Source organism: Diaporthe amygdali (genome assembly GCF_026229845.1).
Source record: "Diaporthe amygdali strain CAA958 chromosome Unknown NODE_45_length_313557_cov_64_577745, whole genome shotgun sequence".
Lineage (NCBI taxonomy): Eukaryota > Fungi > Ascomycota > Sordariomycetes > Diaporthales > Diaporthaceae > Diaporthe > Diaporthe amygdali.
In genome coordinates, this window is record NW_026517065.1 from 143,271 (window position 1) to 162,835 (window position 19,565).

General features: G+C 55.1%; 8 protein-coding genes across 8 annotated transcripts; 5 read left to right on the plus strand and 3 right to left on the minus strand.

Moving 5' to 3' along the window:
- Window positions 1-515: 515 nt before the first annotated feature.
- J7T55_007782 (uncharacterized protein) lies at window positions 516-2,627 on the plus strand (the record flags this gene model as incomplete). Its single annotated transcript, XM_053134466.1, has 2 exons — window positions 516-939; window positions 1,018-2,627. 2 exons carry the CDS (start codon window positions 516-518, stop codon window positions 2,625-2,627), a joined length of 2,034 nt encoding a protein of 677 aa, XP_052987755.1.
- A 1,363-nt stretch (window positions 2,628-3,990) lies between these two features.
- J7T55_007783 (54s ribosomal protein l17) lies at window positions 3,991-5,000 on the plus strand (the record flags this gene model as incomplete). The annotated part of the gene is made up of 2 exons (XM_053134467.1): window positions 3,991-4,617; window positions 4,692-5,000. The coding sequence occupies 2 exons, from the start codon at window positions 3,991-3,993 to the stop codon at window positions 4,998-5,000; spliced, it is 936 nt and encodes a 311-aa protein (XP_052987756.1).
- A 780-nt stretch (window positions 5,001-5,780) lies between these two features.
- Window positions 5,781-7,821, minus strand: J7T55_007784 (Poly(A)-specific ribonuclease PARN; the record flags this gene model as incomplete). Its single annotated transcript, XM_053134468.1, has 3 exons — window positions 5,781-6,056; window positions 6,252-6,471; window positions 6,563-7,821. The coding sequence occupies 3 exons, from the start codon at window positions 7,819-7,821 to the stop codon at window positions 5,781-5,783; spliced, it is 1,755 nt and encodes a 584-aa protein (XP_052987757.1).
- Window positions 7,822-9,960: 2,139 nt separating this feature from the next.
- On the plus strand, window positions 9,961-11,444 carry J7T55_007785 (uncharacterized protein; the record flags this gene model as incomplete). Its single annotated transcript, XM_053134469.1, has 2 exons — window positions 9,961-10,472; window positions 10,532-11,444. The coding sequence occupies 2 exons, from the start codon at window positions 9,961-9,963 to the stop codon at window positions 11,442-11,444; spliced, it is 1,425 nt and encodes a 474-aa protein (XP_052987758.1).
- Window positions 11,445-11,828: 384 nt separating this feature from the next.
- J7T55_007786 (pre-mrna splicing factor ini1) lies at window positions 11,829-12,253 on the minus strand (the record flags this gene model as incomplete). Its single annotated transcript, XM_053134470.1, has 2 exons — window positions 11,829-11,864; window positions 11,963-12,253. 2 exons carry the CDS (start codon window positions 12,251-12,253, stop codon window positions 11,829-11,831), a joined length of 327 nt encoding a protein of 108 aa, XP_052987759.1.
- A 566-nt stretch (window positions 12,254-12,819) lies between these two features.
- Window positions 12,820-14,184, plus strand: J7T55_007787 (uncharacterized protein; the record flags this gene model as incomplete). Its single annotated transcript, XM_053134471.1, has 5 exons — window positions 12,820-12,836; window positions 12,903-13,575; window positions 13,661-13,729; window positions 13,795-13,972; window positions 14,102-14,184. The coding sequence occupies 5 exons, from the start codon at window positions 12,820-12,822 to the stop codon at window positions 14,182-14,184; spliced, it is 1,020 nt and encodes a 339-aa protein (XP_052987760.1).
- A 917-nt stretch (window positions 14,185-15,101) lies between these two features.
- Window positions 15,102-16,121, plus strand: J7T55_007788 (uncharacterized protein; the record flags this gene model as incomplete). Its single annotated transcript, XM_053134473.1, has 1 exon — window positions 15,102-16,121. The coding sequence occupies one exon, from the start codon at window positions 15,102-15,104 to the stop codon at window positions 16,119-16,121; it is 1,020 nt and encodes a 339-aa protein (XP_052987761.1).
- A 520-nt stretch (window positions 16,122-16,641) lies between these two features.
- Window positions 16,642-17,192, minus strand: J7T55_007789 (Cysteine-rich PDZ-binding protein; the record flags this gene model as incomplete). The annotated part of the gene is made up of 4 exons (XM_053134474.1): window positions 16,642-16,724; window positions 16,795-16,868; window positions 16,930-16,979; window positions 17,049-17,192. The coding sequence occupies 4 exons, from the start codon at window positions 17,190-17,192 to the stop codon at window positions 16,642-16,644; spliced, it is 351 nt and encodes a 116-aa protein (XP_052987762.1).
- Window positions 17,193-19,565: the final 2,373 nt, after the last annotated feature.

A 19,565-nucleotide genomic window follows, 5' to 3' on the forward strand; every position in this document is an offset into this window, starting at 1 on the left:
TGGTGTGCTCAGCTCGACAGAAAGAGCTACCTACCCTTGGTCGTGTCTTGGGTACCCATTCCCAGATCCCGTGGGCTATGCTCATCATCATTGGGCGCTAGAGGGGGGACCCGAGGCTGTTTAGTCTTAGGTAAGTTTGCCAGTCGAAATCCGCCCGCCCCAGGTAGCGGCTAACCTTTCTCCAACTGCGCATATCCTGCCCTTCTCCCCGTCTCTTTCCCTCTCTTTTTTCCCGCCCCAATCTTGGAAAGTTAGCCTGGAAACCAACAATCCCACTAACAAGCCACCCAGCGACACTGACACCACCCCCAACCTCGAATCAAGTCAACCCAAAAAGCCCTGCAGCACCAGCAACAACGCCCATTGCCCGCCCGGTAGCTGACAACCACCTAACGACTGACGCCCCTCTCAGGAATCAAATCCCCCCCCATCCTTTTCCACAGACGGTTTTCATGCCTTCTTCAGCCCATCATTTTGTCGGAATCTCGTTTTTGATTCAAAGTTAAAGCTCTGTGATGGCAGACCAGTGCATCGTCTGTCTGGAAAACCTGGACAGTGCAATCCCCCTTCCGCAATTGCAGCGGGAGCTGGAAGTGGAGGAGGGCGATCATGGCGGCGGCCTAGGAGCGGGTGGTGGTGGTGCAGCACCACCACCACCAGCCAAGAGCACCTCTGACGTCTCCCTGGCAGACCTGCCCGTTGCAGCAGCCGGAGCCACCCTCACTCTGTCCGCGCAAAGCAAGGACAAAACACCAGAAACAACAGACCTGAACAGCAAAAAAGATGACGCCGATGACAACGATAACAGCATTGCAATCATCCAGGTCTGCGGCCACATCCTGCACGACTCGTGCCTCAAGGCGTGGACCGTCAAGGCGAACAGCTGCCCCATCTGCCGCCAGACCTTTCATTCCGTCCAAGTATACGATCAGATTGGAGGTGAGTCGCCCTGCACAACTCCGCCCTGGCGTTTTTTCCAAAGCCGATTGCAAAATCTAATATTCTGGATTTGAACAGGAACCCTCCTGAACACCTACGAAGTCGAAGATAAGAAACAGGTTGCCGAATTCGATCCCCTCGCTTGGCTCGACGAGAACCCCGAGGAAGAAGAACAAGTCACGCCTTGCCCCGTCTGCAACACAGCAGAGAATGAAGAGGTCCTCCTCCTCTGTGATGGGTGTGACACACCATATCACACACACTGCATCGGCCTGGAAGACGTCCCCGATGGCTCTTGGTTCTGCATGGAGTGTGCACACCAGCTCGGTCAGGCCATAGAGGAGTCTCTTCCTGCCTTTGCCCGGGCTCCTGGCCGAAGAGGCCGTCGCACTGGATTCTTCCCCCGCACACGCGGTAGCATGCGGAATGAGAGGAATAGAGGTCGTACTGACGGCTGGCTCGGTGCATGGGGTGAGGTCTCGGGCCACATCCTTGGCAACTCTGGTATCGATGTCGACTTCCACGAGGCAGACGATGATCTCGCCGAGTACCGAAGATCACAACAAATGCGGGAGAGGGAGAGACGTGAGTGGCAGCGATGGCAGCAACGACTCAGCATAGCGAGCCGGCTCGGAGCTCGAGACGTCTTTGCTCGTAATATCCAGGATGTGGTGGACCAACAGGTCGCACCTCAGCCCGAGCCATTACCTCCGCGCGAGGAGACCCGCGAGGAACGATTAGCTTGGAGTGCCATGGAGAAAGCCCGAGATGCCACTCCAAACGGCCGGAAAAGGAAGTCCAGATCCACCACAGCATCTCCACAAGAGCCTGCCCCAGAACCCGAACGACGGCTCAAACGCCCACGAACCAGGCGGAATCCCTTACAAGCTGAGGCTGGGCCGTCAAGGGCAGGTTCTGCATCTTCCAGCATAAACAACAACACCAATAACAATAATCAGCGAGAGGTGAACGGGGGTCCATTGGAAGCCCGCTCCCCACCTGCGACAGAGGGGCAGCCAACCTTCCTTTCTTCGCTCTTGAGGGAGGTCGAGATGACCGTCCCAAACGACGATGACACAATCCGTGGCCTGTTTGGAGTTCCGCAGTCAGTCGACCCATCATCACCAGTCAGCTCACCATCGGCATCCGCTCGCAATAGTCCTCGGGCACTATCTCTCACGCCCCCACCGCAGCCCCCTCTCAATGGAGCTTTCAGGTCGGCCTCACGGTCACCGGTCTTGTCCCTGAGCTCGCATATCGAGCCACTGTACCCGCCAGCGAACTACTCGCCAACGAGATCGAATGGAGAGAGCAGCGACTCGGAAAGTCGTCCAATTAATGGGCATCGGAATGGATCACCGGAGCTGAGACAGCCTCGACCCCGACGGCAACACGAGATCCGATTGCCCCGCGCAGAGGACACATCGCCAACACGGCAGCCATTGCCGTTGGAGATCAAAGAAAGCATCAGCCGGGTGGTGCGCAATGCACTCAAGCCACACTGGCCGGTGGACCGCTCCAAGCGCACACTCTCGTCGGACCAGTACGCCACCATCAATCGCAAGGTGTCCCACAAGATTTACGAAGAGGTGTCGGACCCAACGGCGGTTGATGACGAAGCCAGACGGGCCTGGGAGAAGATAGCAACCAAAGAGGTGGCTCGCGCGGTGGCTGAACTCAAGACCTGACTGACGATTACGACTTGAAAGCATGACGGTGCCTCGGCGAGGGCAGAATGGACGGTACGGCGTTTCACGGACTCGAGCGATCTCTGGAAAGATACCCTGGACACTTTGACGGCATGCGGCGTTCCTGTTGATCGGCTTTTGACGGGGCCACAGGTTTTCTGTGGCAGTCGGGGAACATATTTTTTTGAAAGGATTTATTTTTCTTAGCAAATCGACTGCCCTGCGAGGTCATGGAAGGAGATGCACGCTTATCGCGTCTCGAGAGCTCGCATATAAATGGGGCATCGCGTTTTGGTAGATAGGTAGTTTCTTGATTGGAATGACACTGTTCCCATGATCTGACCGGCCGTTATGTATGCATCTAGATGATGTCTCTCTCTTGCGCGCAATGCAGTTCGTTGGACGCATTCTCGGCATTCACGTGTTGCGCAGCTTCACCTCTAGCTTGTTGAGGGCAGTTTTCAAACCTGCGCTATAACTGATTTAGCATAAAGTCAGCATTGGTAGTAAACGAGCCCATCTCGAATCGAAATTGCGATTGAGGTGGGCGCTGGAATCGATGATTTTCGTTTCCTTCATTCACGCGCTGTGCGAGAGATTTCACGATCGCGGGGTCGCTGCCTCGTAGTAAGCAGCCAGGGGCGGGCTCTCAGTTTCTGCAGTGCGCGGCCCCTGTCGGCTAGAAGCGATCTCTTTTGGGAATGTGACAACCATCTATCTAACGGAGCCCAGTGAGGTTCTTAACAGTAGGTGCCGCTAGCGAAAAAAGGGTTGTTCTGGGGTTCACTCTGGGCACGGTATAAATGACAAGACGTCCTGGGAGTGGGAACAGGCCTTGGGATAAGGATTCGTGCCTAAAGAGAGGAAAAGAGGGAGAGAAGAAGGGAAGAATACGGTCGAGGGCAGAGATTTTTGAAGGGGACATGCGAAGAAAAGTGACCCACTATTTCCTGGTGCGACCGCCCAATCAGAGAAGAGGCTATGCTACCAGGCGAGGTACGTACCTTTTTTTCGACGTCGAGAAAAAGTTCAGGTCCCGTCGCACGCTTGGGAAGCTCCTGAGGCGCCGCAAAGGAGCTCCACGGGTCGGATTCGGAGGGTTGCTTCTCACACGCACACTGCACCCATCCCAGACACACACACATCATGTCGGCGTCAAGTAGGGGCTCAAGGGCCGCTGTGCCTCTCCTCAGGAGTAAGTTGACAATCTCCCAACCGGCCAGTGCCTCCATGTCCTGTCACTTCGATAGCTAACACGAAGGTCCGCCCACCTTCAGGAGCGCCTCAAATATGTACCCAATGCGCCCACAGACAGACCAGCCAGCCAGTATCAAGGAGGGCATACTCGGCCTCACCCACCACGATGCCCGTCGAGACGAACGTCACCACCCCGCCCACCGACCCGAAGCTCGTGCCGGAGCTCAAGACCAACCACCCGAAGAAGCTGCACAGCCTGCGGGCGGGCCTGATCCTCTCGCGGCCGCCGCTGCTGACGCGCGAGCAGACGCCCTTCGAGCAGGCCTTCTACCTGTACCAGAAGCGGCTGAACGAGCGGCTGGCGACGCCCTTCTCGCGCCGCTTCTACTTCAAGAAGGACCAGCCGGCGACCATCGACTTCGCCATCAAGTGGGCCGAGCGCGGCCACACCATGGAGCGCGGCATCGGCCGCGTCACGCGCTCCGGCAAGTGGGCCTGGGACGACGAGCTGCTGCTCGGCGGCCAGGGCGAGGCCCTCGCCGACGCCGGCGCCCTGCGCGAGGCGCTCTACACCGAGGCCGAGAGCCGGGTCTCCGAGGACGGCGAGCGCCTGAGCTTTGACGACCGCGTGCGCATCGAGAGGCCGAACCCGCGCCGCACCGAGGCAGACCGCGCCGGCGACGTCAGGAGGCTCGACCGCGCCCTCGACCGCACCCTGTACCTGATCGTGAGGAAGGATGGCCTGTGGCGCTTCCCGCAGGATGACGTGTGGCCGGACGAGGGCCTGCACGAGGTACGTAGATCCCCGGAACATTGTTCTTTGCGCAGCAGGGGTAGATGTCTTACTAACTTGCAACTCCATTACAGACCGCCGCGCGCGCGCTGACCGGCTGCGCGGGCGTCAACATGAACACGTGGATGGTGGGACGCGTGCCGGTGGCGCACGAGCACAGGGAGCCCGTGTACACGGGCGGCGAGAACGGCACAGAGCGGCGGATCAAGGCGTACGGGCGCGACATCTTCTACCTGCGGGCGCGCATCATGGCCGGCCAGGTCGACCTGGCCGACAACAAGTGGGGCGTCACCGACTTCAAGTGGCTGACCAAGGACGAGCTGGCAAAGGCCATCAACCAGCAGACCATGCGGAGCGTTATGAACTCCATGCCGGCGCGGTAGCCTTTGCATACGCGGCGTGTCCTGGAAAGTGGTCTGGGATGTAAGTATGGGAGAGGGTGTAGGTGTATGTATGTACAAAAACCCATCAATACCAACCAAATGTGCAACTGGCAGCATTTTTGGTAGCCGTCGCTTGAACGTACGTGCCTCAAGACGCTTTTGCAAAACAGAGCAAGGACGCGAATCACACAAAGCTCCCAAAATCTACTTTGGCCAACACGGCTTTGATATCCTCTGCTGTGTGTTCCACATCTGGGAGCCAGTCGCAAAGGTCTTGAGTAAGCCGAGAGGAGTACTCATGTACTTTGTGGCTCGCCTTTCGCCACTCGAGCCACTGCCACACCATTTGGTGTTTGAGGAACGGTTGAATTGACTACAATTAATTATTGAGTTACTACTCTTAAGAGAATCTATGTCCAGCCCTACCAACATCGCTGATAAACATTCGCTAATGCAGTAATCCTTGAATGCAGAACCCGACGAAGAAAAAAAAGAATACAGACCGAATGTCGCTGTCCTGCCGACTGCCCTGAGACTCGCCCCAAGAGTACAAACAAGCCAATACAGAGCTCCAACTATTGCCCAGTCACACGCGCTCAATCCCCGAACAAATCCCAGCCATGGCATTTTCCAATTCTGAATCAAGCCTCATCTCAAGCTCACAAGTGCCATCTTTGAACCGGAAAGGGTTGGTCTCTGGTTATCGCGGCACGCATATTACGAGACAAGACGACCTTTTGCTCCTGGATTCTCCACAAACCAAAGGAGTTCGCTCCCCAGTCAATTTCCGGTGTAAAACATCCTCCCGAAAACTCCGACACGACTCCTGTTGCCGTAATAGTGCCAGAGTTTTTCGTCCCACTCTGGCAACGAACCCGGCACCCTGGAGTGGCTCTCTGGCTTTGGTTCAGGCGTCTGCGCTGGGGTGGGTGGTGCCTTCGTCGCCGAGGAGGCCTCGGGCTGCAGGGTCTCAAACTTGGCCAGTGCTGCGACGTCCTCGTCCCGCTCTTCCAGCAGGTTGCCCTTGCTGGCCGAGCTGAGCACGGCCGTCCCTACCTGTCGCGCTTCACATACCACTATCGGTAATTGACTATTATTATAATATGGCACCGGTGGCAGTGGGGCTCCTTGTGCCACGAACGCTTTTGATTCCGGCAGGTTGCCTTTGCTGGTCGAGCTGAGCACGGCCTTCCCTCCCTGTCGCGCTCCTGATACCACTATCGGTGGTTGATAATTATTATAATATGGCACCGGTGGCAGTTCAGGCATCGGTGGTAGTGGCGGCACCGGCGGCAGCCCCGCAGCTTCCTTTGCTTCGAGTTCTCTCAGAAGGGAGAGAGACAGGCGACGATGGGTGCTAGGGGTCGACGAAAGCGAGATCGACGCAGTGCGAGAAGTCAAAGCTTTCTCGCCCAAGTCTTCTGACGGCAGGAAACAGAAGCCTTTTCTATTCTGGGATAGATGGTAGGACCTTTTGAGAAAGACGACTGCTGTCATGTAGCCTGTTCTCAACTCAAGTCAGTATTATATAGGCGAGGGTGGTTGGGTGGATATGTGGTAACTTGCTGTCATATCCGGCCTGGTGAGGGCAAGGGTTGAGCTGGCTGTGAAAAGTCTCAGAGACCACCATTGGGAGATCCCGGCGTTTTACGGCGTCGAAGCACTCGCTCAGGCACAGGTCCGGCGACATCTCATCCGTTCCCCTTGTAAATAAGTACTTCGTGTCCACGATCCGGGGGAGTTCCTCCCCTGTGATAGTCCTGAAAGCATCAACTGACTCTGGAAGAGGGCCAACGAACATGCTGTGCAGGAAACAAAGATCCCAGAAAAGGTTGTGCCCGACAAAAATCGGCTGCTGGTTTCGTAATTGGCGTTCATATTTCTTTAGGGTTATGTCTAGCTGCATGGCTTCGACTGAGTTCTCGCGGAAGATGAGAGCAGAATCGATTTTGTCGGCGAACGGCTTCCCGCAGATTGCGTCCCACAGGAGACGGGCTCCGGTCTGCTTCGCTACGGCCTGCTTGCGATACTTGTGATTGACATCTATATGATGAGGTCCTTCTCCTGGACCATCAAGTTTTGAAATCTCCATGTACGTGCCTCCGTTTCGGGGGTACGCTCGACAATTCTCGAGCTGATCCTCGACAATTTGGTGAATGAGACGCTTCTGCAGGCTGTTCAGTCGGCCTTTGTGTAGGCCGTAGACCTCTATAGCCTCGCTCGGAGCCACGTCAGAAAGCTCCATAAAATGTCTCCGCCCGTAGACTTGTTCCTGAACACAGCGATAGAATTCCCTTGACTCTGAAGAAAGTCGATCAACATCAATACGGTCGTTAGCTTGCCTTTTACCCTCGATGAAGTCATCAATGCTTTGAAGTCCAGCTTCTGAGTCAGATAGGTAGGGCACTCCCTTGCTGAAAACGTCAAGGATGCTGAACCCATGGCCCTCGAGGAAACCAAGGCTTGAGGTTGATAGTCTGAATCGTCTGTCTAGTACACTAGCAAGATGTTTGGAGGCAACACTGTCTCCGACAACACCCGGATGGAGTGGAAGGTTAAATGTCTTGGTCACATAGGATTTCTTCTCAGGTTCCCAGTTGATGCAAGTGAGGCCGAACTGCAGGATGGTGTACATTTCGGCTGCCACCCTCGCGCCATCGTAAATCTCTTGCAGAGTCGGTATAGATGGAGTTGGCTTCGAGAGAAAAGGCTTGGCCGAGATCCCGCTCATCTCAAGATCCACGGAGACATATTTAGCCTCGCTGATAGCCTTGAGGATGGAAGGTAGCTTTCGCCAGAAGTTGGTGCAGTCGATCTCCATCTTCGGAGGTGCTCTTCCAAGAATGGAAAGTCTCCACGCGATAGTTGCTGTGCAGAGGCGGTATAGCTAATTGGAAGTCACTGGGCAAAAGAAGTCTGTGGAATGACTGATGGACCGCCAATGAAGACAGGTAAGCTCGAAGGTGAATTGATGATGAGGGTGAAACGAGTGTCTGCAGCAGTGATTTCCTAGGTAGAGAAATGTGAATCTTGGTTGGGGTGAGAACACTGAAAGAAGCTATGCATGAACTAAGCATGGGATATCAAGGGTGAAGAAGGGTGACCTCCGAGCACTGAGTATTATGAAGTGAATTTTGTGACACAATGATGCCTGGTGGTGTCTGGAAAACATGATTGCTGCTGTTTACCTGCTCGGTTTGTCCAGTGGCAGTGGGCTGCTCCTGCCCCTGCTCTGCACTCCCACAACACACCCAAGGTGATGGGTCAGGTAGCCCGGATGCCACTTTCCTTGATCTTTACACCTCCAAGACCTTTCACTGTTGTAGTAACGCTGTCCGAGATACGTTGGGCTTGTTAGGGGTTGACAGCACAAGGTGCCATATCTGGCGCGGTGTTAAGTTCATTGACATCTCAAGTTCTGCACTCGTTTTGTTTTCCCCGTCCCTTGGGCCACTCCTTCACGTATGTATAACTGGGTCCACAACTCAACATGTCGGATATACAGGGACATTATCACCATGAAGCCTAGTAGCAGAAGGAGACTGCCCTTGAAGAAATATGTAGAAGAGAATATATTGAGCACGTTTAAAAGGAGAACGTCTTTGCAATTTCAAATACATGATAAGATGAGAACCAGTGCTTGTTTCCCAAGGTGATTGCTGGGACATGTTCAAGTGCCCCATGAGTATGTCATCTAGCATTCCAGGTCTCAGAGAGCAGAATGCTGATGGCTCTGTGCTGGTTTCATGATATCAACGGCAATGAAACAGTACCGTCAGAGATATCTTAACATCTCAACTTTGCTTAACTCCGCGCAGACCATACATCATGGAGAAGATGTTGACTTGCGTGTTGAAGTTGTCTGCAGAGAAGAAATGAGAGGTGGCAGTGTGATGAAAGTTTTACCAAGTCCCGACCTTTAGATACATGAAATGAGGTCTTCGTTAGATGTGGGCCTCTCAAGACCCATCCCGCGGCTGAGGCTCCCGGCTCTGATCATCTAGAGGAGAAACCCAGGAGTCGATTCAACGCAAAGGAAAGAGAAGAAACCAAGAAAAATTTAAGTCGAGTTCCACAGAATGGCGGCTTTACTCATACTGGATCTTTAGGAGTGGAATAACATCTTGCTATTGACAATCCGGCAGCAACTTTGGAAGGGGATTTCCTGTATTGCCGTGCAGCTTACTGCAACATCAAGTGTCGCAGAGGTACCAAGTACCTAGGAAGTAAGTAATATGGACGGAACCGGTGGATCTGTTTGCCTACCTACACATAGGCATTAACTCATTGTCTCAGAAGAAATAGGAGACCATCTCACTGGAAGGGTGCGTGGTTAAGTTACATGCGGGCCTAGAATCCACAGATGCTGCATTGAAAGTATGTTTTCCTACTAGAAAACAGACGCACTATCCATAAATAGACATCCTCGGGCTATGTATTCTGGGCGTATGGTGGTGGTTCTTGTCGACGGCAGAGCATAATCTTATCGCCTCGTAATATCGAGAGGGCACAGATGAGGATGACCGCTTGGGAGCAGGCCGATCTCTATAGACCAGGATTTGGTCTGGGGAAAAGCGAATTGAGTCAATTGACCAGGGGCTTGGCAGGGGTGGATTGTCTTGACAGCACTGTATTCTGCTGTGGTACCCGTTCGCCAGCTTTGGGCCGGCCGCCTCATCACCGACCCCGGCCGACCCATCCACATTTTAGACTAACCGGTTGCCGAGGCTCAAAAGACTGCTTTCCCTGGTGACCTCGCCCAACCACATGCAATCCCCGACTGGAATTTTGGCTGCCAGACTTGCAGACCGCACCACGATGCGCGTCCGACTTCCTACCCGCGATCCGGAATAGCCCTCGTCTTAAATGACGGCCAATTTCTCCCGTGCAAATCCATCAATGCCATCCTGATCACCGCAGCGGCTCCCCTGAAGGCTGAAAGGCTCGTACCGACTAGACAATGGCTGCTCCATCAACAAATGGGGCGTATACCGCGACCCTCAGTCCGACCTCGACCGAGGGCTTCGCTACCCAGTCGCTCCGGTCTTCTATATCCTCCCTTGGCTCCCCAGCTGCCGCCCGTCACGCCGCCTCGTATGTCTCAAAAACCTACCGGCAATCATCTACTTTATTCCTCACGCGAAGGCTGCCCGAGGCCCTCTCCACAATTACGCCTCTAATCACGATCACACCACCCTCGCCGACCCAGTCGGCAACTGCCAACGGCACCACTGAACCTGCGCCCGTCGCCAAAGCCTCACGGAACACGAGGATCAAGGTCTGGACCCTGTACATCGCCATTCTCAACGCCATAGTGGCTCTCGACCCGGACGAGGGGAAGGAGGCCCTCGGCACGCAGGAGTGGAGGTCGCTCTGCGCCAAGGTGCGGGATGGGGACGTCTGGGAGGAGGTGGTCCAGAACGGCTACCATGGTGTCGAGGCGGACGTCGACTCTGACGTCGTCATCAACCTGTGCGTAATTTATTAACTTTTTTCTTACTGCCAGCGGAGAGACTGACATATTGACTTAGGGCCACTCTCCTCCTCACACATGCAAGGACGCAGGAGTTGAACCAAAAGCGCCTGGAGAGCTATCTCGCCGCCTCAGCGACTCCCAACCTGGATTTATCAAGCCGCTTCGCACCGCCGACACACCCAATGCCAGGCGGCGCCCCGCCGCGGCAGAGGTCCGGCTCGCGGGCGCGCAGCGGCGCCGACACGCCGCGGGACCTAAACGCGCGGGTCAAGATCCTGGAGCTGTACACGCTGCACGTGCTGATCCGCAACAACGAGTGGGAGTACGCGCGCGAGTTCATCAGCGTCTCCTCGGTGCTGGACGAGGAGCGGCGCGAGGCGTTCCTGCAGGCGCTGCAGAGCCTGCAGGACGACCAGCGAGAGGCCGAGCAGCGCGAGCGCGACGAGAAGGCCCGCCAGGAGGAGCAGCTGCGCCGCGACGTCGAGGAGGCCCGCCGGCTGCGCGCCGAGAACGAGGACCGCGAGAAGAGGCGCCTCGAGGAGGAGAGGGCCCGCCGCGAGGGCAGCGAGGTCGACTATGGCATCGATTCCCGGAGCACGGGCGGCTCGTCGGCGGGGAGGGCGCGGCGGGCTAGGGCGCAGACGGGGAGCTCTTCACGACCGTCGAGGCCATCGAGGCCGGTGGCGGCCGGTGGTACGTCGCCTAATAAGAGCAAGGCGGTGGCGCCAGCATCGTTTGGCGCGAAGGCGGCGGTCATGTTTGCCAATGTGCGCGCCATGATCGAGCGTATGAGCGTGCAGCTCCATACGAACCCGATGCTGCTGATGAGGCTTCTGGCCTTCATCATAGGCTTGGTTGTCATGTTTGGGAAGAAGAATATGCGAGAACGCATAGCTCGGATATTAGGGACAAGTTGGAATAAGGTCAAAGCCACGGCTGGCATGGGTGTGAAGGTCAGCTACATATAATACTTGAGGGGCAGCATGACGGCCGCACATATTGGCATCGAGAGGCGTTGGGGAACACTGCTCAAAGGAGACTTTGGAGCTTTGTATGAATTGCATGAAAATATGACAGCGTAGTTTTGCATCACATTGGCTGGTATCACAGTTTTACTCTTCTTCACCTGCTGAACTTTTTTATGTTGTTCGATGATGACCGGTATCAAAATATCCTCTCCATGCAGCATTCTTTCCACCCAGCTCATCACCTTGCATTTCCCACCCTCTAGCCGTCAAGTCTTGTGTAGATGATGATTTTGTCGAGCAAATTCAAATGTAGAACCCCCCAGATACCTGAACGCCCTTGCGAAATGATGTAGGAAAACAGCCCAAACCCGGGCTTCAGAAGGGCTAGTACGTCCGATTCGTTTTCTTTTGATAAAACAACTGTATTCGCAAAAGCAGTCAGCAAATATCCTCAACATAGAGACCGATCCCTGGAGCAGCATAATGGAAGGTGGTGGAAGGACAGGGTTGCAACTCACGTCCGTCCTGGAACTACCCAGGTTGATGATCTTGGGGCAGCCGTCGCGGTCCTTCTCGAGGCGCGTGCACTCGTGGCAGTAGAAGGCGTCGCTGATGCCCTCGCCGCCGCAGACGACGCATTTGTTCTGGTAGTTGCCGAAGCTGCACTCGTCACAGATGCGCACCAGCGTCGTGGGCCGCACGTACGAGTCGCAGACCGGGCACTTGCCGTCGCACTTGTCGCAGAGCCGCCCGATGGCGATGCCGGCCTGCTTGCGGCACATCACGAGGTCGGGGTGGTGGCGGGACATGGTGGGCGAGTTGTGGTAAGGTGATGTGAGGTGAGGGTGTCGTGGGGTGGAAGAAGGAGGTGGACGCAACAGGTGGCGAGGCGAGGCGATATACTGCGTAGGGAGGGCGAGTGAGTGGTAAGTTATCGGATTGATCATCAGCCTTGCCAGCCTTGCTCGAAATTTCCACTGGAGGACTTAGCGCTGCTTGCACGCGACCCCCTGCCTGCCAACCTGGGCAGTACTCAGGTACCCACCAGCTGGTACGGGTCCTGGGTCTGGGGCCCACGGCCGCCCGAGTGTGGGGTAGCCCATGCCTGGGGAACCCTTGAGCTCGAGCTCCCCGAGTCTCTGTGCGTTCGTTCGGCTGCAGGTCTGAGTTGAGGGAGGGGGATCGTCCCGGCGCAAATTATTCACAGCTCAGTTCAGCCTCGTCTTGCGCTTCGTCGCTCTTCTCCTTTCCGTTTCACCCTGTACTTGCCTTGACAATCCCGTTCTGGTTTATCGCGAACTGAGACGTTGACTCGACGGAGCTGTACTGTCGACATTCGAGCAGTGTCATATTGTCATTGTCGGTAACCAACACAATGGCCAACTCGAGAAGGTAAGCCATGCACAGGCATAAGGGATGATACAGCACAAAGAGATCAATTGGCTAATATATGCGCAGTCCTCCGCCCGACACCAACACAGTCATGACTGAAACGAAGACGGCCGAGACGAACCAACTCAAGCGCAAATCGTTTGGTGCCTCGCCCGACCCCGACGTAGATGAGAACGAAGACGCACCCAACAAGCGCCCAAGAACAGAGGATAGTCCAGGCAGAAGCCCCAAACGTCATGGAAACGGGACAAACAAGAATGGGCATGGGGAGAGAAATGGATCTCCAATCAAGGACGCGTTCTTGAAGGAAGAGAGTCTTTCCCCGAATGCTCGCAGACAGCGCCAAGCCGTGGACATCCCCTCCTCGCCAGAGCAACGAAGGCGGCCTTCTGAGTCGAGGCGGTATGATGACCGCTCCCCGACCAGCCCGTCGGACCGACGCGGCTCTGAGACAAGCCGGCGGATGTCATCCTCACACGGAGCAGAGAGGGACCGCGACCGGCGGGAGAGCTACTCACAGGAGGAGAAGAAGCGCGGCAGGCGTCTGTTCGGTGGTTTGCTAAGCACACTAAGTCAAACCACGGCAAATTCTCAGCAAAAGCGACGTCTGGAGATTGAAAAGAAACAGCAGGAAAAAGCCGTCAAGCAAAAGACCGAGGACGACAAGCGCCGGACGGAGAAGCTCGCGAGACTCGACAAGGTCAGGAGGATCGAGCAGGTTCGGTTTGATGAGCAAGTGGTGAGTCTGTTCCCGTGACTCGGTGCCGGCATTGACTTTACAGTGGTACAGTATAGGAGGAATGGCTGCTGACCTAGGTAAATAGATGCGCACCCGTCACTCAAACATGCTTGCCATGGCGCACAGCCTACGGACCAGGAGCGAGCCCAAGCTGGTACGTTCCCAGTAGTGAGGCCGTTCCCAATTGACGCGGCAGATGACTCATCATGCGATTTCTAGTACTACCGCCCCTGGGAACTCACGCAAGAGCAAGAGGACATCATCAAGGACCAGATCCGCGACGCAGAGGATGACATTGCGGACGAAGTCAGGCAATTCAAGCGCCGCAAGGAGCAGAGACTCAGGGACCTGGGCGCTCTTGCCCTGCCTGGCCCACCAGAAGTTGATCCTACGGTTGGTGAGCAAGCCGAAGAACGTTCTAACCACGCTGCGCAAGATGAGTCCACCACTGATGTTGCCGCTTCTACTAATCATGATCATCACGCCCACGCACATGCACACTCACGCTCACACTCCCCTGCCCCAGCCCCTACACCGAAAACAACCCACCACGAGGACAAGGATCACGACGAGATGGTCGAGGCGGAGGAGGATACTGTCATATACTAATCTGCTCAGCCCTTGACTCTTTGTTTGTTATGGGCATGTGGTGGGCAGCTGGTAGTGGGGAATGTAAGATAGAGTCCAGAGCAGCAGTAGACCTCAACAGCCCCATGCAGGTGACCTGAGCCCCTGGAATGGAGTTTAATATTGAGCAGTTTACTGGCGCTCCTGAACAAGAAAGCACCTCCTGGTCCTGAACCAAAAGAGCGCGGGCTGGGCGCTGAGGCACTTCGGTGTTTGGAATCGAGTGTCCCTGCTCCGAACACCCGGGAAATCCGTCGCAGGGTCTTGATTTGTGATCAGTGTCGCAGCCAGATGACGATGGCTTAGTCTCTCATGTTACAGTCTTGTCGAAGTATAGGCCGATATCGTAAGATCTTGCATCAGCTCTCTCAGTCGTCTCCGCTGATCGTTGGGCCGACCGAGGTTTCTCGGAGGGCCCGCCTTGTGGTAGCTACGTCTTGGCTCCGCTGCGAGTCTTGATGCCTCGGCCGACCTGGGGCCCCCTTGTCCTTGTTTCTTGTACAGCGCACTAGTGTAGAGCTCGACGAATATGCCTATGACTTTCCAGAATGCTGCTTTCAGATGAGAGCTGGCAGATCCTTGAATTGTGTGAACTCAGAAGATGAAGATGATAAGAGTATCCTGGGGTCCGAAGCCCAAAGAAGATTGACGTCAGTGTCAAGCAAGCACTTTCGCCGTTCCGCCAGCACATGCGGGATAAATAAACAAGCCTCCGTCCACCAAGCTTGGCGGCCGCGGCAGACCCCCGATCGAAACGAGTCAGGGAGCTTCGACTCCACCGGTCGAACCATCGGTCCTCCGGCCGTATAAGTATATAATTCGAGCCGGCCCAGACGCCCCTACGGCACATCACTCTCTCGTCCCCTCCCGAGTACATTCCACACACACCTTCGCCCACCATGGTCGTCGACAAGCTCAAGCCCAACGACCCAAGGGCCCAGTCCCTGACCGCCGACGTCCGGGGCAAGACGTACAAATACATCCTCGCCAAGCCGGAGGGCACCCCGCGCGCCACCGCCCTCCTCATCCACGGCTGGCCCGACCTGGGCTTCGGCTGGCGGTACCAGGTACCATACCTGACCTCCCTAGGACTCCAGGTCATCGTGCCAGACATGCTCGGCTTCGGCGGCACAGACGCGCCGCAGGACCTCTCCCTGTACAGCCTCAAGTCATCCTGCGACGACATGGCCGAGCTGTTGGCACAGGTCATCGGGCGCGGCGAGCGCGTCATCCTGGGCGGCCACGACTGGGGCGGCGCGCTGGTGTGGCGCTTCGCGCTGTGGCACCCGGAGCTGCTGCGCGGCGTCTTCAGCGTGTGCACGCCCTACGCGCCGCCGCTGCCCGTCTTCATCGACTACCCCAAGCTCGTCGAGATGCTGCCCAACTTCCGCTACCAGGTGCAGCTCGCGGGGCCGGACGTCGAGCGGGAGATCGGCAGCGACCCGGCCAAGATCCGCGGCCTGCTCACGGGCCTGTACGGGGCGCGCGGCCCCGCCGGCGAGGACGTCTTCACCACGGACCACGGCGTGCACTTTGAGAACCTCGGCAAGATGGGCGAGTGCCCGCTGCTGGACGCCGGTGAGGTCGACTTCTACGTGGGCCAGTACGCGCGCAACGGCATGCGCGGCCCGCTCAACTGGTACCGCACGCGCAAGTACAACTACGAGGAGGAGCTGGCGCTGCTCAAGGATGGGAAGCCGCCGCATGTGTCGACGCCGGCTATGGTAGTCGTGGCTGAGCAGGACCCAGCGTTGCCGCCGAGGATGTCGGAGGGAATGGAGGCGCACTTTGATAGCCTCAAGAGGGCAAAAGTGGGCGGTACACACTGGGCGCTGTGGGACTCGACTGAGGGTGTGAATGCTGCGATTGGGGAGTTTGTTGAGGAGGTGCTCAGCGGGTCTGTGAAGGCATCTATCTGATGACTTAAGTAGCGAAATAAGACTCTATGTGAAATGATGAATTTAAGTTCGACAAGGCCGGTAGTAATCTGTTGGGCATAGATCTGTGTTTGTGATTAAGGCTGCTCAGATGAACCCATATGCCCTAAAACATCATCTTTGTCATGCAATGAAAGGACGACTTCTTAGCAAATCTTAGTAAAGAATCTCTCTTCACCTTGCGCTCTATCCTTGAGTTGTTGGTAAGAAGCTCTCATCATGACCGGGGCGAAGTCTGCCTGTCCCTGCGTATACATTATCGCACACCCGAGGTCAAGACACCCTTGCCTCTCCAAACTTGATGTCAAACGCCCAGGTGCGAGAGTTCCATGGTCCTTCCGGGTATGGCTGTAGCCTCACCTATTGAGCCCGTCGCTTCTTGTTGCGGTGTGGCTGGGTCGTTCGGCTGCCTTGTAATGGTACGTCTCTCTGCCATGGCGCCTGCCCCATCACCATGCCGACGACCCGTAATCTGGGACATGATCTTCTGAAAGGGGATGTCTCATTTCATCGAGAACTTCTGGCCGGAGATCTGTGGTGCCTTGGAAGATGTCTTCTTGTTCGGTTTACCACACATGTGGCAGACTGTTTCCCTTGGTCAGCCTACATGATGTAATCCACGGCGGAGATTCAGAGGGCAGTGGGTTGAGCATACGATCATCCTTGTATGCACACTTATTGCAGTACGAATGACCCTGTGAGATCTTGGTCTTGCATTTTGTGCAGGAGCTGTTACACTCGGTCAGTCATCTACCGTGTTTAGAGCTGACTTCTAAGTGGTGCAACTGACCTAGCGTACTGAGCATAGGGGTTCTTTGCATTCTTGGAAAGCAGCTTGCTCTAGACAACATCCGGCCGTTAGCAATAACCTTCTCACTTGACACACACGACGAAAGGTGCGTCTCTCACCTTTCCGATACCTGTTTGCCCCAGCGTGGCCGACTTGGACGATGAAGAGGCTGGCGATCCGTGATACATCTCACTCTTCTTCTTCACACTTGGAGTGGCAAGGGTTGTCCCTTTCGACAACTTGAGGCACTTGGAGCAGACCATAGCTGAAGAAGTGATACGACACTATTGGTTGGGTTATGTCTGGACAAGATCCTCTTGGTCACCTGTCTCAGATGAAGTGTGATGGCAAAGGTACGTTGAAGATGTTTGCGTTGATGGTTGATGGCTAACTGTTGATGCGAGGGAAGTAGGTGCTTCTGTGCTGACACCAGTGCGGATCAAGGTACCTCGGTACTGGTCATGATTCAGCCGCCTGGGCGATCTGGGACCCGGTGGGTCCTATCCCTGGCCCGCTGGCCCGCAGACCCTGAGACGACATGCAGGAACTGGATGCTTTAACCTGTAAGAAACCTGCATGTTATAATAACCTTCTCTTCATCCATCAGCCTGCACTGCTGGAATTGGATTCTAACTGAATCTTGACATTGTAGTTCCATGATTACATATTACTGGGCACCTGATCCCGAAGACCGGATGCAGGAACATGCATGTCCTATCAATCTTGCCTTCATCAACCTGCATCTCTAGACTGGGATTTCCAGCTGGTCTCTGTCACATGCTTTCGTGATTAGACTTTTCACACCTTGGCTCTCATCAGATAACGAACAGGTCCCGGGAATGTCTTATCAACTCTTTTCCGGAGCGGTGGAGGGATGCCGGGGATTTTCTCTCCTGCAATACAGCATTTCCTCCTTCCGAGCTTCGGCGAGATGAGTGTCCCCATCTCTCTGAGGACATCAACTAGATGATGTCTTCGGACTTCATATGAGAAAACAGGTATGAGTGTGCTTTCTATTCTGTTCAGATGGAAGCAAGATATTCACTTCCGTTGGAACATCTCTACGGTGTGGTGTGCCCCATTTGATATTCCTTTATTTCACATATTCAGTCCCATGGGCACATGCATACATTCACCCCTATCCACTGCTGAATTGCTGCTGGATTGTTTTCTTTTCGTTATTGAAGAAAGTGTTAGCATGTTGACTATGCTTGAGAATACACTCGATGTTTGTGAAGTATCCCCACGGCTTGAGTCCCTCATTGCTGCACCAGCAGAGGGCTTCACAAGACCAAAAAAAGTCGGACGTTTGTCTACTCAAAATGTGGGCACTGGTCATTGCTCCTCCGGGTTTGAGTGTGTGTACGTTGGATATCAAATTGTGGTCTTCTCAATTGCTGTGAAATGGGTATCAAGCAAGGCGCTCTCTTCCTTCTGCCCACCTGCCCCTACCACCCACCTGCCCTACCCACTTATCCACCCACCAACTCTTCTATCAACACCATCAAGCCAGACCCCCACCCCCTTTTCCAGCCAAAGAAAGTTAACAACTAACAATGGCAGAAGAGACGATCATGCTTCCTGAGGAGTGTCCTCCTGGACTTGGCTTCGACGGACTCTCTCTGAATGGCGCGAAACGCGCCATACACAATCTGCAGAACGCGAACCACGATTTCGCATTTGCCTTCGACATTGATGGAGTACTAATGAGGGGCAAGACACCTCTCAGTGGCGCCAAACAGACTCTAGAGATCCTTCAGGCCAATGCAATTCCCTTCATCCTGTTGACCAACGGTGGAGGCCTAACAGAGGCCGACCACGCGAAGCGCGTCGGGGAGAGACTGACCATGTCAATTGATGAAGATCAGTTTGTACAAAGTCATACCCCCTTCAAGCTGGTTGTGGAGAAATTTCAGAATGAGTGGATTGTCGTTCTGGGTGGCCAGAAAACCACCGCGAAGGAGTTGGCGGCCGCGTATGGTTTCAACCCGGACAAAGTCATCAGCAGCAGTGACATCGCCAAACACCATCCAAGCATTCACCCTTTCCCAGTAAGTTCTGCAAATGAGTCCAGGGTTGCTAGCAAACCAACTGACAATTCGCGTCCCAGGAAATGACCTCGACCTACCATGATGAGCACGGTAACATCGCGGACGACTTCTCCCACGAGAAACAAATCGCAGCTGTCTTCGTTTTCTCGTCCCCTAGAGACTGGGTAATACGACGTCCTATCAAAGCAACTATTATACTGGCACAACCGCTAATCATTAAACTCACTAATATAGTGCCTTGACCTTCAGGTCTGCCTGGATCTTCTTCTCTCGTCCAAGGGCAAACTGGGAACGCGGTCACCCCTGAACGGAGACGCTAGTCTCAAAAATCACGGCTACCAACAGGACGAGCAGCCGAAGATTTATTGGTGCAATCCAGACGTGCAGGTAAGAGGCTCTACTCCTCCAATGCACATGCTTAGGCACTCCGTATTCCTTGACAAGATGCAAACTAACTAGTAGCTACCGTAGTGGGCCACGCCTCATGCCACTCCACGCCTTGCTCAGGGCGGTTTCCGTGCCGCACTAGAAGGGATCTGGGCGCAGATTACAAAGGGAAATTCCAAGTTACAATCGTGGACTTGC